We start from the raw sequence: 17078 nt of genomic DNA on the forward strand, positions 1-17078 counted from the left end.
TAAAGTGTTTTCATGAAATATTACAGCCTTGGAGCTGGTTTATTAATTTTCAAGTTGCATTTGATACCTATTGACTTTTACCTTCTCCAACAGAAAGCAAGCATGGAATTCTACATTGATATCCATGCTCATTCAACTATGATGAATGGATTTATGTATGGAAACATCTTTGAGGATGAAGAGAGATTCCAGAGGCAAGCCATCTTTCCCAAGCTTCTTTGTCAAAATGCAGAGGACTTTTCTTTCGTAAGCAGTTTTTTTCTTTAATTGGTAGAAATTTTGAAGAATATCGGATTTTTATAGATTTGTTTTCATTTCACCAGACACAACATTCTTATTATCCATATCTTAACATACTTTTATCCATATATTTAGAAAATAATGTGTTCTTAATTCATGACTTTTTTTTATAATTACTGGATCTGTCTTTGCTGAAATAACTCTCTCTACTCAATAATTAGTATGTAAACATAGAAAATAATGTGTTTGCATATTCTGTGCATTAACTGATCAATGCCTTTTGTAATGTTTGATCTAGTTGCTATTTTCCAGAAAAATGTAAACTTGATTACAGAAAATATGCTAATAATTTGGTTTAAAGTGCTGGCTGGAAGTAATCCTAATGAACTCAATTACATGCCTCAAGTGTATAATGTTTTTATCAGCATTATGCAAATGATTATTTTTAGTTTTCTAAATAAAGGGCAATAATGATCATTTCTTTTGGCACCACACTGGAAATTTGACCATGAGTTTCCAGCCATAAGCTACCACTAAGTTCTGATTTGATTGCCACATCAGCAACACCTGAAATGATATAATTCCCATTACATGCTCTTTTTGGAGCATTACAGAATTTAAACCAAGTTTTCCTTGGAGCAACCATAATTGGTCATGACTGAGTCAACCAAGTTTACCCAGCATAGCCCTTGACTAGAAGCCTTTCAGGTAAGTTCCATACTTACATTCCTCAACCCCCAAAATCTAAGCTCGTGACCTCTGATCTCATAAATTCCAGGGCTTTGATGATCCACCCACTAATTGCACAATCCTTCAAGACCTCTACCGGAGACATCAATCTCAGACTACTGCACCCTGTCGTTACTTACCTAACTACCACCCCTGAAATAACTCCCAATCCTTTTCATTGTTCCCCCCACAACATATTCCCATCCCTTGCAATCGCCACTCACCCCTACACTCAACCTGAAACATACCATAGAGCTCCTAACACTCTTGCTTCCTTTCCTATGATCACAGTGCAGGACCAATCCTTCTCCACTCTTCAACCTCCACCCTCTGAAATTCATTAATTTGATGGGATTATAGTGTAACCAAGTTGTTTGCCAGATTTCTGCCCAGCATAAATCTTCTTTTCTTCAAACTGCAGGAATTTCTAGGCCTCATTTCATTGAGTAATAATACAATTAACCTGTCTTCATAAGAATGTTAATGTACTTATTAAATTATAGTATTTTTTTATAAAAGTAACCTGTAGCACTCCCATTAAATGAAATGGCAGATATTTCTTTGCAGTACTACTGCCATTCATGAATAGGCCTCCAGAAAATGAGTGAACTTACCTAGCAATATCAGCTTCTAATTTGCATTATGTAATTTAACAGAAGAATTTCCTTCCAGTCTTAACAGTGCATTGAATATTTAATGAATTAAGGAAAAGGTATAATTTCAACATAAGAACATATAAAATGGAAGCAAGAGTAGGCCATTCAACCCCTTGTGCTTGTTCTGTCCTTTAATAAGATCATGGCTGATTCTTTTAGCTCCTTGCCACTTGCATGCACTAATCTCATATCCTCTATGCCCTTTAATATCTAAAAATTGATCACTCTCCATCATGTGCAAAACCATTTTGTTTTCATCTCAATTCATGGAGTTGATACAATAGAATCACAATATCTCTTATAGTAACCTTTTCTCTAAAACGATTAGAACATTACCTTCCCCCTTAAAACGTATGAAAACAAACATACATAAAATACAATCAAAAAGGTGCAACATTAAAACAAAACTGTGAAACTAACATTCCCACATTCTCGGGTTCAATCTGTCTGCCGGTTTCCTTATTCGTTGCAAATAGTGCAGTTCAGTTTGTTCTTGAATATTATGAGAAGTTGGTTAGATGTTTTTCCAATGTGTGTCCTCTTTAATGGTGCCAGTTCCAGAAGCAGATGAATTATGAATGCAACTAGTCCAGTACAATCAATGATGCTTCCCAATAATCAGCTTCCTCATCACTATCTGTGCTAATCCTACTTGCTTGCATTAGGCTCATGCCCCTCAGCTTTTTTTCTGTCCAAAGTACTTGTGCAGGTGCCTGCTAAACATTGTAATAGTGTCCACCTCCACTACCTCCTCTGGGAGCTCATTCCAAATATTCACCACCCTCTGTGTGGAATAACTTACACCTGGGATCTCCTTTAAATTTTTCTCCTCTCAACAAATTTGTGCCCTCTTGTTCTAGATACCCCTGCCCTGGGAAAAAGATAATGACTATCTATCCTATCTATGCCCCTCATAATTTTGTAAACCTCTATAAGGTCATTCCTTAGATTTCTACATTCCAGTGAGAATAAACCCAGCCTATCCAATCTCTCCTTGTAACTGCAGCCCTCCATTTCAAACAACATCTTAGTGAGCTTCTTCTGCACCTTCTCAAATGTTACCGCAGCCTTCCTGTAGTGTAGCGATCAGAATTGTACACAATATTCTAAGTGTGGTTTCGCCAATGTTTTGCACAGCTGCAATATATTGCCCCACCTCTTATACTCAATACTCGGCCTATGAAGGCAAGCATACCAAATGCCTTTTTCCTAACCCTATCCACCACTTGTTTCACCATTTTCAGGGAGCTATGGACTTGCACCCCAAAATGTCTCTGTACATTAATGCTCCTAAGGTTCCTGCCATTTACTCTAAACCTCCAAAGGTGTATTTGCTCACACTTGTCTGGATTAAATTCCATCTGCCACTGCTCCGCCCAACTCATCTATGCCTTGCTGTATCTTTTATACAACATTCTTTGTTATCTACAACTCCATCAATTTTTGTATTGTCTGCAAACTTACTAATCATACCCCCTACATTCTCATCCCAGTCACTTATATACTGTATATTGCAAACAAGTGTATCCCTGACCAAGGTTTGTTCAATCAGGGCCAAGAAGTGAGCGGTGGATTCTTGTGATGTTCTTGACATTGCCTATGTTCCTTCTAGTGTCTGTCAACTGCTCATCTATTTCTAGCTACTGAAAACATTCTCTACCAGTTCTTGATGCCTCCTCATTCCAGCTTTATCTTTGAAAGCCTATCACATTCAATACTTGACCTGAAACAATCAGAATAGATAGTTCTGCTTCACTTTGCTTTCTTCTCATTCTGAATTCATGAATCCCTATTGCCTTGATCCTTTCCCCTGTGCAGGTACGAAAGAAGGCAGATGATCCCTTGAGCACCAGTGTACCATCTATAAAAAGTCATTTAAACTCCAGCTGGCACATCACAATTACTGCAATGCCAGTGCCAATTTCCATTGACAGTCCCCTTTCTTCAATGTATTCAGTCATACAGATATGTTCAGTAGAATTCTGACAATGTGAACAGTATCTAGGTCACCATCTTCTTCCACTTACACAGTAAATGGTAGGGTCCTGGGGAGTGTTATAGAACAAAGAGACTTAGGTTTGCAGATATATAGTTCCTTGAAGGTGGCAACACAAATAGATAGGGTAGTGAAGAAGGCATTTGGCATGCTTGCCTTTATTAGTAGGATATTGAGTACAGTAGTTGGGATGTCATGTTACAGCTGTACAAGATGTTGGTAAAGCCACATTTGGAGTACTGCATACAGTTTTGGTCACCCTGCTATAGAAAGGAAGTCATTAAACTGGAAAGGGTGCAGAAAAGATTTATGAGGATGTTACTATGACTAGAGGGTTTGAATTATAAGGAAAGGCTGGACAGGCTAGGACTTTTTATCCCTGGAGCATAGGAGGCTGAGGGGTGACCTTAGAGGGGCTTATAAAATCATGAGGGGCATAGAAAAAGTGAATAGCTACAGTCTTTTCCCCAGGGTAAGGGAGTCCAAAACTAGAGGACATAGGTTTAAAGTGAGAGGGGAAAGATTTAAAAGGGATCTGAGGGGCAACTTTTTTTCCCACACAGAGGGTGGTGCATTTATTGAACAAGCTATAGAGGGGAGTACAATTAGGGCATTTAAAAGACATTTGGACAGGTACATGGATAAGAAAGGTTTAGAAGGATGCAGGCCAAACATAAGCAAAAAGGACTAGCTCGACTGGGCAACTTGGTCAGCATGGATGAGTTGAGCCAAAGGGCCTGTTGCCATGCTGTATAGCTCTCCGACTCCCTACAGTTAATGTGTATCATCCTGTTGCCTCTTCTTCCAAATTGGTTTCATGCTGCTTGGTTGCGTGAGTTGATCATAATCATATTGAATGACCTACTCCTACAATCTCCTTCAATCTTGTGTTCTTTAAAAGGTCAGCCAAAAATGTTTATGTCAAAGGAGATACTATCTGCTTAGCTAAATTAGTCAATTGGTCTCCTTCTGATAACGATGCCTACCCCTGGATCACGACTCCGCCAATGAACACCAGAGCACCTTCTCCCACACCATAACAGATCTCATCACATCAGGAGATCTCCCCTCCACAGTCTCCAACCCGATAGTTCCCTAACCCCGTATTGCCCATTTCTATCTCCTATCCAGGATCCACAAAGAGTACTGTCTTGGTAGGCCCATTGTTTTGGCCTGCTCTTGTGCCACTGAACATCTCCTCATACTTTGACTCTATCTTACCTCCCCTTGTCCTATCCCTTCCCACCTACACCTGGGACACTTCGTATGCTCTCCACCATTTCAACAACTTCCAATTCCCTGCCCCCCTCCCCCCCAAACCCCCCCCCCCCACACCCATCTCATCTTCACTATGGATGTCCAGTCCCTGTACACCTCCCTTCCCAATCAGGAAAGCCTTAGGACTTTCCATTTCTTCCTGGAACATTAATCCAACCAGTTCTCCTCTACTAACACTCTCTTCTACTTGGCAGAACTTTTTCTCATCCTGAAAAACTTCTCTTTTGATTCTTCTCACTTTCTACAAGTCAAAAGTGTCACCATGGGCATTTGTATGGGCCCTAGCTATGCCTGCCTCTTCGGTGGCTATGTGGAGTAGTCCTTGTTCCAAACCTACTCTGGCACCACTACCCAACTCGCTCTCCACTATACTGATGACTGTATTGGTGTTGCCTCCTGCACCTGTGTGAAACCTGTCAATTTTATCACCGCTACCAATTTCCATCCACCCTCAAATTCACTTGGGCCATTTCCGACACCTCTCTTCCCCTTCTTAATCTCTCTGTTTCCATGTCAGGAGACAAACTATCCACCGACATACACTACAAACCCACTGAATCCCACAGCTACCTTGACTACACCCCTCCCACCTTGTCTCTCATAAGTACGCCATACCTTTCTCTCATTTTCTCCATCTTCACTGCATTTGTTGAGATAAGGCTTTCCATTCCAGGGCATCTGAAATATCCTCCTTTTTCAGGAAATGTGGCTTCCTATATGCTCCAGTTTCCTCCCACATCCCAAAGGAGTACAGGTTAGGAAGTTGTGGGCATGCTATGTTGGCTCAGGAAACATGGCAACCCTTGCAGGCTGCCCCCAGAACACTCTGTACAAAAAGATGCATTTCACTGTGTGTTTTGACGTACATGTGACTAATAAAGATATCTTACCTTATCTTAGATGGCGTTCCCTTGGTCCTCACCTTTCACCCTATCAGCCTACGCATCCAGCACATCATCCTTCATCATTTCCGCCAGCTGCAGCAGAATACCACCACCAGTCACATCTTCCCCTCCCTACCCGTTTCTGCATTTCACAGGGACCGCTCTCTCCATGACTCCCTGGTTTGCTCATCCCTCCCTGTCCCCTAGCACTTTCCTCTCCAACCAGAGGTGGTGCAACACCTGTCCCTACACCTCTTCCCTGAGCCCGATCCAGGGACCTAACCAGTCCTTTCAGGTGAGGCAGAGATTCACATGCACCTCCTTCAACCTTGTCATTTGCATTCAGTGCTTACGATATGGCCTCCTCTATGTCGTTGAGATCAAGCACAGACTAGGCCCAGCTTTGCTGTGCACCTGCATTCTAATCACAACGGCCATCTTGAGCTCACGTTTACAAGCCATTTCAACTCCCTTCCCCACTCCCACACCAACCTATCTATTCTCGACCTTCTCCACTGCCAGGGCGAGGCCAAACACAAGCTAGAGGAACAGCACCTCATATTCCGCCTGGGTAATCTACGACCCAATGGCATTTGATTTCTCCAATTTTAGGTAATCCTCAACCCCGGTGTTCCTTTTTCTCTCCTTCTGCTCCACCCAGATCGTCTCACCCCCACCTTCTGTCCAACACCCCCTGCCCAGGCCGCTGTTACCCAGTTTCTTTCCCCTCCCCAACCTGGCTTTATTGATCTGTCTTTCATACACTCAACCCATTGGGCCCTCCGTCTCCTCCCCCTATTGTTCTCATCTGTGAACCCTCCCACCCTGATCTGATTCCACTTGCCACCTTCCTTACTTATCAGATTCCAGAATCTTTACCCCTTTGTTGTCTCCACTTATCACCTCCCGGCCTCCGTCTCCATCTACACCTTTCCCTGTCCCACCTGGCTCCATCTGCCCGTCAACCCTTCCTCACCCGGACCCACCCATCGCTTGCCAGCTCCTGCCTCACCCCTGCCCCTCATCTCACCTCCTCGCTACACTCTTAGTCCTGATGCAAGGTCTTGTTCTGAAAGGTCGACTATCCCTCTGCCTCACGACCCACTGAGTTCCTCCAGCAGTTTGTTTTTTGGTGTCTTTCTGATACCTTTTTGTTCTTTTTTTTATTTTACACAAAGTTTATCATAAGACATAAAATGTCTTCAAGTGTAGGTCAGCTTATTAACATATTCAGGCTGGCCATGAATGGAAATAAGGCTGTTCTCTGCCCATTTCTTTGCTTGCTGAAATCATTACCATGTTATATATCCATCTATAAATGGATAACTCATGAAAATATAGGATTTACATAATTTAACATAAATCTTACTTTTGTGACGTTGGGACATAAAGGTTGCCTTCACCTTAAATATATAATCATCATGTAATAATGGCTTCTTCTATTTTGAATTTCACCAAATAGGCACTGTTTCACCGTTGCCAGCCCCCCAAAGTGAATTTGTAATTTTGGAATGCCTTTTGAACCTTTAACAAGTTGCATAAGTCCCCACACTCAGAATATGGGGCCATTTCAAGGAAATAATTAAAAGGTGATGGATGAACGATTGCACCCCTAGTTTGAGAAGACTCGCAAGCAGATCATAGCAGCAACAGTTATACAACGTAAAAGACAATCAAAAAACTGCAGATGCCAGAAATCGGAAATAAAGAATAGAAAATGCTGGTAACATTAGGCTAGATACTTGGAAAGAGAATCCAAATTAACTTTGCAGTTTGAAGGCCCTTCATTCAGTTCTAAAATGTTATTTCTGTTTCTTTTTTCACAGATGCTGGAAGTCTGAAATAAAAGCTAGTTTCTTATTCTAACTGTATAGCCCACAGTCTTGCCATTTACAACACGTTATACAGACAAAGAAGCTGACTGTGCTAGTAACTGCCCCCTTTAACTGATTTAGACTCAAACTATCAAAGATATTTTCTCTGTCCTACACACCTCTCCCTCATCTTTTGAAAACTAACTTGTCGTTTTCTCTTTCCCAATCCTTACAGACCGGTATGTTTGGATCACACTGGCTCGGACTATGGCTCATGCTCTGTGCCCACACCAAACATTTGCAGTCGCATGTTTCTGAATGCAGTCGCAGTGTCATAATCAGATCCCTTCTGCTAGGCATCGTTATCTGACGGCAATGACTAGGCTGTAAACAGCAGGAAATAACACTCACCCCTTGTACTGCCCAAATGGTGTCAGGAGGCCTTGACATTGTTTCCTATATATTTCCAGTGATCAGAGGTATTTGGAAAGAAATGAAAAAACATTGAAAAAATTATGGTCATAAATTTATTTAAGACACTTAAACACTATCATTAATTAATTAAGAATATAAATAATTATTAAAATGAAAATTTTAAAAACTTAACTATTTTTACCATTTAAATGAAGATTAATGTACCCATTCAAATGTACCAGCCATGGCTGACATAATATTGATTGGCTGGTTACAAAATGTTTAGGCAGTTGAGGAAGTTTCAGGACTATTGTGAATCATGTCAGGTTATTGGGGAAAATTATGTTTGATTGGTGGGATGAAGGTTGTGCTCGTGATTGGTGAGGATAATAGGAGGGGATAATAGGGATTATAAGGGTGAGCCATTGCTTATATACTTTAAAGGGGACCTACCAAAGGCATGGTCCCAATCCCAGACTCAGTTGTCTGGGATTTACTTAGCCAGGACCTCTTTAACTGCATCAAGGCAGCTCTCACTTGTACTGTGAAGCCTTCTTGTGCATAAGAAACCTGCATCATACGTGGGCCATTCATAAGTGATAAGAACTTCCAGAATTGGCACCCATGTTGAATGCCCCTGTGCATGTCCAGGTCCCACCTTGAGCTAGCATGTCAGATGCAAGGAATAGCCAAAAAAGTTATCGCAGACTTCTTGCATTGTCCTCATTTTTTTTATCAACAATATTTTTGCACAGAAGTAGTATTACAATATATACATAAATGTTTCACTTCATAATAAATGTTGGAAGCCAGACTATTTTCCATGAAATGTTTTGACACATCCTTTGGTGATGTCCCAAGACTTTCACAAGGGGACTTCTGTGGGTTTTGCTTTATTTCTACATGAATTTTTAATATGTAAATATCAACTTGCAAACTCCCTATGTACAAAGGTTTGACTGCTAGTTTGGACATATTGAAATGTAGCTATTTTATCTTAAGGAGAGAAAACTTGATCTAGTACTTTATACTCACAGCCCACCATCTGCTGTTAATAGAGCACCAGCTTGGCAGTAGTGTCAAAGTCTTAGAAAGGACAGCAGTCTGGAAAGAAATGTACGGTCATTAAAAAAAAATCAGAAAAGGAAAGTAGATATTTGAGGAACTCAAAAAATTGATATACAACAAAATAATCTGAAATTTGCACCAATCCATTTTCTACGATCCTCTCTTCTACAAGAGTCTAAAAAGATTTTCTGCTGTTTTAATCTAACCCTGATGACAATTAAATGAGTTTGGGTCAACGGTTCAACGTATATCCCACCTGATTTTGCTCTTCATTGATTTTAGTAGAGTCAATGGTTGGATAAACTCATGCTGACTACGTTAATGAACTCAACAATCAATTCCCATTAATCCTTGATCTCTGCTCTGTCCCTTGCTGACTCTGCAAGCACAGAGTCACTTCTGTGACAGAGAGATAACAGCTGAGCTTGACATAATAGCACTATGACCTCCTACTGCAATGATTATTGGGTCTTTTTGGCCGATTGAACAATAACAGTAACTTCCATTCAAATTGCATAATACTTTGCAGGTGCATTACCAGTCAAAATATATCAAGCCACATAATGAGGTACAAGGACAGAACTTAGCCAAAGTGCTGGGTTTTTAGGAATCAAAAGAAGACAGAGAAGTCGAGAGGCAAGGGAAGTTAGGTAGGGAAGTTCGTTACTCATTGTCAGATTTAGTGGACTGACTACATCTGAGTGCTATCAGTGCCAACTAACAATAGATGAAGAAAGCAAACTAAATTTTAAATAAACTCTAAGCATACAAAAATATGAATTGTGAGCAGGTATTGGTATTGGTATTGGTTTATTATTGTCACTTGTACTGAGGTACAGTGAAAAACTTGTCTTGCATACCGTTCATACAGATCAATTCATTACACAGTGCATTGAGGTAGTACAGAGAGCATTGAGGTAGTACAAGGTAAAAACAATAACAGAATACAGAGTAAAGTGCCACAGCTACAGTACAGAGGGAGGTGTTGAGTCCCAGGTCTCAGAGTTTGGTGATGAGTTTGCTTGGAATTATAGTATTGAAGGCGAAGCTGTAGTCAATAAACAATAGTCTAACATAGGTGTCTTTACTGTCCAGATGCTCCAGAGATGAGTGTAGGGCCAGAGAGATGGCATCCACTGTAGACCTGTTACAGCCCATCATACCTGCTTTATCATTTAACAAGAGCATGGCTGATCTGATTGTAAACTTATCTCTGCATTCCCATCAACCCGTGGTAACTGTTCAGCCTCTTGCTTAGCAAGTATCTATCTACTTCAGCCTTAAAAATTTTTGAGGACTCTGCTTCCACCACCTTTTGATGAATAACTGCATCTGTCTACTGGCCTTTTGCAAATCATGCTCTAGGACTTCCTCTGCAATCTCTCACCATTTTGATAATACACTTTTATATATTTCCTGCTAAAAACACTACTTTGTAGTTTCCCACATTATACTCAAGATCCATTTGCCAGATTATTCCCCACTTTATTCCCCAATTTATCTATATTCCTTTGTATCCTCCTTATATCCTTTTCACAACTTACTTTCCTAGTTATCTTTGTGGCATCAGGAAGTATGGCAACCATACATCCAAGACATTTATATAAATTGTAAAAAGTTGAAGCCCAGCACTGAAACTTGTGGCAAACTATCCATTACATTTTGCCAACCAAAGAAGAACTATGTATACCTGTTCTCCTCTCATCAACTAATCTTCAATCCACATGAATATGATAGTTCCCACATCACAAACTTTTATTTTCTGCAATAACCTCTTATACGCCAACTTGTCAAATTTTTCCCTTTATCCACAGTACATGCTATTTTTTCAAAGAACACTAATAAATTCGTCAAACATGATTTCCCCTTAAGAAAATATTGAATTTGACTGATTGTCATTACTGAGTGCTCTGCTATAACAATAATATAACATTTTTCCCCATACCTAGAGACCTGTAGTTTCCTGCTTTCTGTCTTCATCCATTTTTGAGTGAAGGAATTATGTTTGATATTCTTCATGGAGAACATAACTTTAAAATTTAAACAATAGGAGTTTGAAAATTTATGGGAAGAAATTTCCTCAATGGATCGACTCTGGATTCTCCTATTCACTGCATTAACTTGGCCCAAACCTCACCTCATCTACAAAAGAGTAAGGGAAGCTCTGATGAAAATTATCAACTCCTATTCCCGCACCTCCCACCCACCACCCACCTCCCCCAGACACACAGCCACATACACACACACACAATCAAATCTAAAAATTGTGAATCTGTGAAAGCTGAAAAATTGAAATTCAAGTCAGTTACCTAGACCAACACTGGGACTTGGACTGGAGGTATTCATAAGATTAAAATTTCTCAGGCTTTACACTGAAAATGACCAAATGGTTTCTTGTCTCCCTTAGCCCCCTACTCCACCTATCCTGGTCTCCATTAAAATTGTTCCCTGTGTATCTTCAGGATTTACCAGCAGAATAGAAGTAAATAAGCACATTAAAGATTACCTTTTGCTGATGATGTTTTATCTCAGTGAATGTAATATTATTTGCCTTTAGAAATTGATTTGAGGACTTTTTTAAAAACCATAACAGCTTATTTTTCAGTACATGTCAGGTCTTAATGGCACATTCCTTTAAAAACAAAAAAGAGCTTTATGGAGATTGAATTAATGAATACTACATTCACAAGCATTTGTATTCCACAAGAATTGATTTGTCCCGGCTTAGATATCTATTGCAATTCCTTTATAACATGATTTCATTTGAATATACTTAAAAGGAGCCACTCAGATTATTCTTTGTTATACATTTCTGCCATCTGAAATGTTCTGCTTTAATTGCTATCACATAAATATGTGTTTCAGGGAGATCAGGGTTGAAATTTGTCACAGTCATTGCTGTATGTTGAAAGATCCTGTCTTCTTCTAAAAATAAATTGAGAAAGTTATTCTCTGACACAAAAATCATATCACACATTATAACACAATAATAAACACCCTGAGACAACATTATAAAATCTATGATACCTATTTATTTAAAATGAATTTTAGCAGTTGGCAGATGATAAATGCAGTTTTTTTAATTTTATTATTCCCTTGGGTTAGATTTGCTGTTGGAAATCTCCAGCTTAAGCTGGCAAATCTAACAGATGTGGTCACTTCAGTGCCTGAGAGGAAAATGTTCTTTTAAAGAATGCCTTATAGTATAATTTGAACAAAACTTTGGCCTTCTGGAGATATAATTTTGGCAAAAATTGTAAAAGTGTCATTTGTTGATAATCTAATGTGGCATTTGGATATCCTTTAAAGAACTTACTTTCATTTTTTTTTTGTCTAAGAGAAGCAAATAGATTTTAAATGCTTCTACCAAAACTATATTGGTTATAAAGTATAACATATAGTATGTTCAGAAACATATTAAGAATCATACTTTTTAAGCAACTATTATTTGAACAAACTAAATGTTGTAAGGACTAGATGGTTTAAAAGGAGTTATTAGAATGAATTAAAGCTGGCTGAAGAAACATTGACACATTAGAAAACTAGGGCAGGATAGGCCATTTGGTCCTTGGAGCCTAGTCCTCCATTCAATCTGATTGTGACTGATCTCTCTCCATACCATATATCTACTCTCTTCCCATACCCCTTGATGCCTTATGTGTCCAGAAATCTATATAGCTCCTTCATTAGTATATTCAGTGACTTGGTCTCCATAGCCTTCAGTGTAGAGAAGTCCTCAGGTTCACCAGCTGCTCATCTGATTTCTAAATGTCTTATCCTACATCCTGACACATTGAGCCCTTGTTAAAGACCCGCATATCCTTTCTTGGGAAAGGTAGTACATAATATTCCAGCAGTGGTCTCGCAAAGGCCCTGTATAATTGTAACAGGACATCCTTGCTCCTGTACTCAAAATCTCCTGCAATGAAGGCAAACATACCATTTACCTTCTTAACTGGTTGTATGTTTGCTTTCAGTGCCTGATGTGCAAGGACATCAACATTTCCTAATCTATCACCATTTAAATAATAATTTGCCTTTCTGTTTTTCCTACCAAAGTGGATAACTTTACATTTATCCATGATATAGTGCATCTGTCTTGTATTTGCCCACTTATTAAACTTGTCTAAGTCATCACAAAGCCTCTTTGTATTTTCCTCACAGCTCAAAATGCCACCCAGTTTTGTGCCATTGATAAATTTATTAATATTACATTTGGTTTCCTAATCTAAATTGTTAATGTATGTTTTGGCTAGCTGGAGCCCAAGCACTGATAGCCCATTAATTCCCACCTGCCATCCTGAGAAAGTCCCATATAGTTACACTCTCTGATTCCTGACTCAACCAGCTTTCAATGCATACCAATACACTATCCCGAAGCCCATGTACTTTAAGTTTGCTCTCTAAAATCAAATACCTTCTGCAAATCTCAAAACACCACATCCACTGGTTCTCGCTTTTCTACTCTCTTATATCCTCAAAAACTCCAATCAGTTTGTCAAATCCAAAACAATCTGTAGAATCTGGAAATCTTGAAACAAAAAACCAAATTTGCTGGAAGATCTCAGGAGGACAAGAAGCATCTATAAAAAGAAGAACAGAGTTAACAATTCAGGTCGCAGACCCTTCATCAGAACTGGAAAGGAGGGAAAAAGAAATTAGTTTTAAATTGCAGAGAAGTTGGGGGAGGCATAGATAGGACAAATGGAATATCTGTGACGAAACTAAATGCAGATTTTGCGACCATTTTGCAGAACAGCTACCTTCAGTCCATAGGCATGACCCTAAGCTTTTTGTTGCCTGCCACTTTAATTCTCCATCCCATTCCCACTCTGACATGTGGCTTGACTGTAACCTGCACTGTTACAGTGTGGCCCAATGCAAGCTTGAGGAACAACACCTCATCTGCTGCCTGGGCAGGTTGCAATTTTCCTGACTCAATATCAAATTCTGCAACTTCTGGAAACTCACTTTCTCGGTCTCTATCCAAACTGTACTGTAAGTTATCCATCTGTAATGTTGGCTCATTTTTTCTCTCTCCATTGGCACAGCCTGACCCACTGGACATGTCTGACAGCCCTGCATTTTGCAACATTTTGTCTGTTATTTTCCCTCAGTGACTGCTGCCATTAATCTGTTGGCAACTTATCTCCACGGCAACCATGGCCTCACCCTATATTTTTGTTCTAGTTTCAGATGCTGCATGACCTACTGTGCATTTCCAGTATTGTCTATTTTTTTCCTTTTCATAAATTCATGTTTATCTAATCCTTTTGGTGTTTTGTAATTGCTCTGATACCATGTCCCTTATAATTTTTACTAATAATGATGTCTGTAGTTCCTATTTTCTCTCTCCCTCCTTTTTATAAATAGTGGGGTTAAATTTACCAGCCTCCAATCTACAGGAACTGTTCAATAATCTATAGAATTTTGTAAGATACAACTTGATCAGCTGGGTAAGTGAGCTGAAGAATGGCAAATGGAAGTTAATTTAGATAAGTGTAAAGTGTTCCATTTTGGAAGGACAAATCAAGGTAGGGTTTTTACAATGAACTGAAGGATCCTGGGTACTGTTGTAGAACAGAGGGACCTTGGAGTACAGGTTCATAGTTCCCTTAAAGTGGAGTCACTGGTAGACAGGGCAGTGAAGAAGGCTTTTGGCATGCTGGCCTTCATCAGTCAGGGCATTGAATACAGAAGTTGAGAGGTTATGTTGCGATTGTACAAGACATTGGTGAGGCCACACTTGGAGTATTGTGTTCAGTTTTTGTCACCCTGTAATAGGAAGGATGTAATTAAACTAGAAAGAGTGCAAAAAAAAGATTTACAAGGATGTTGCCAGGACTCAAGTTATAGGCAGAGGTTAAACAGGCCGGGCCTGTACTCCTTGGAGCATAGGAGACTATGGGGTGATCTCATAAAGGTATATAAGATCATGAGGGGTATAGATAGGGTGAGCGGTCTTTTTTCCAGGGTTGGGGATTTGAAAACTAGAGGATATAGTTTTAAAGTTAGAGGTGAAAGGTTTAATAAGAATCCAAGGGGCAACATTTTTTACAAGCAAGTAGTAGATATATGGAACCAGCTGCCAGAGGAAGTAGTTGAGGCAGGTACATTAGATACATTTAAGAAGTATGTGGACAGGTATGTGGATGACAAGAGTTTAGAGGGATATCTGCCAAGTGCTGGGAAATGGTATTAGCTTGGTCAGCATGACATGTATGGGCCGAAAGGCCGTTTTCTGTGCTGTACAACTCTATGACTCTAAATGAATCCGCTATTTTCATGGCTACCTCTTTTAGTACTCTGAATGCAGATCATCAGGCCTGGGGATTTATCAACTTCGGTGTATTTAATTTCTCCAGCACCATTTTTTTGCAATGCTATTTTCTTTTAATTACATCTTTTCATAAGGCTCATGTACAATAGTTCATTAATTTACATGGTACAAATGGAATTTGATTAACATATTTGATTAACATTTCATACAATCCCTTTTATCATTCTGCCATTATCTCATATTGCTATTTTTATATATAGCCATTTTATGCCATTTTCAATAACAAGAAAGAAAGCAGTAATGTATGATCCTGGTAACTCTTGGATAAGTAGAAGGTTTCAAAAGAAATACATAGTAATTACAACATTTTCACTGACCTTGATAACCCTGAGGAGTTTATATTTTTACACACTATTTAAACATAATACAAAATGCATATAACATTTTCCAATGTAATGTTTTAATGAAGACACAAGAGACTGCAGATGCTGAAATCTGGAGCCAAACAACAAACTGCTGGAGAAACTCAGTGGGTCATGCAGCATCTGTGGAAGCTAGGGGATAATCAAAGTTTCAGGTCAAAACATTGCATCAAGTCCTGATGTAGGGTCTCATCCTGAAACGTCGACTATCCATTTGCCTCCACAGAAGCTGCTTTCCCCACTGAGTTCCTCCAGTTTGTTTATTGCTCATTTTTCAATGATATTGCAAAGGAAATTCTACAGTTGGGATTTGTTCATTAGAAGTGTGGTTCAATTTATATTGAGTTCATGAAAATGTGGGATTGTCACACCATTGATGTGCTGTGCGATGCAACTGTTACAGTGATGGCATTACTTACAATGATTTGTTTTAAAGTTCTTCATTTTAATATGCTTAATTTTTAGTCTAGTACTTGCTTTAATCGAGATGCTCTGAAGGCAGGCACAGGACGCCGTTTCCTTGGTGGTCTTCTGGATGATACCTCCTATTGCTACACACTGGAAGTTTCCTTTTATAGTTATGTTGTAGGAGGAACTACCAGCACAGTTCCTTACACTGAAGAAGCCTGTATCCTTTTAAATTTAAATTTAAAATCTAAATTTTATTTACAGCGTGGTAACAGGCCCTTCCGGCCCAATGAGTCTGCCCCGCCCATTTTAAACCCAGTTAACCTACCCGTATGTCTTTGCAATGTGGGAGGAAACCGGAGCACCTGGAGGAAACCCACGCAGACACGGGAGAATGTACAAACTCCTTACAGACAGCGAGGGGAATCGAACCCCGATTGCTGGCGCTGTAATAGCATCGCACTAACCGCTACGCTACCGTGCGGGCTGAGTTAAATGCCATGCTAGATACCATTTTGAAAGATTATCAGTATTGCTCCTTTAGAACCCTGAGATGCAGTCTGTGAGGTTCATAACATCTGTGATCTTTTAATCTTAATTTTTCCAGTACTTTTCCTTTAGTGATATTAATCACTTTGTTTTTCCCCTGGCAACAAATCCTCGATTCCTCACTGTTTCCACCACATTCATTGCGTATTGCAGTGAAAACAGATAAAAATATATGTTTCAGCTCTTAGACCATTTATTTTATTCTCCATTATAATTTCTTCTTTGTTTGCCTTTAAGGGACATATATTTATTTCTGCTGTTCTTTTCCAGTGTATAAATTTTGTTTATTGTTGATTTATTCTTATATCCTATTTTCCTCTTTATCAATGCAGGGAACCAC

At 39.4% G+C, this 17078-nt stretch overlaps 1 protein-coding gene across 1 annotated transcript in view; it reads left to right on the top strand.

The window, feature by feature from the left end:
- Positions 1-16426, top strand: part of agbl4 (AGBL carboxypeptidase 4) — a gene marked incomplete at both ends in the record, with an annotated part of 370772 nt that extends 354346 nt beyond the window's left edge. The window contains 2 exons of the mRNA XM_052010683.1: positions 94-246; positions 16247-16426. Of these exons, the coding sequence (XP_051866643.1) occupies positions 94-246; positions 16247-16426 (333 nt within the window). The remainder of the gene's footprint in view (positions 1-93; positions 247-16246) is intronic.
- Between the last annotated feature and the right edge of the window lie 652 nt (positions 16427-17078).

Source organism: Pristis pectinata, chromosome 3, assembly GCF_009764475.1.
Source record: "Pristis pectinata isolate sPriPec2 chromosome 3, sPriPec2.1.pri, whole genome shotgun sequence".
Classification (NCBI taxonomy): Eukaryota; Metazoa; Chordata; class Chondrichthyes; order Rhinopristiformes; family Pristidae; genus Pristis; species Pristis pectinata.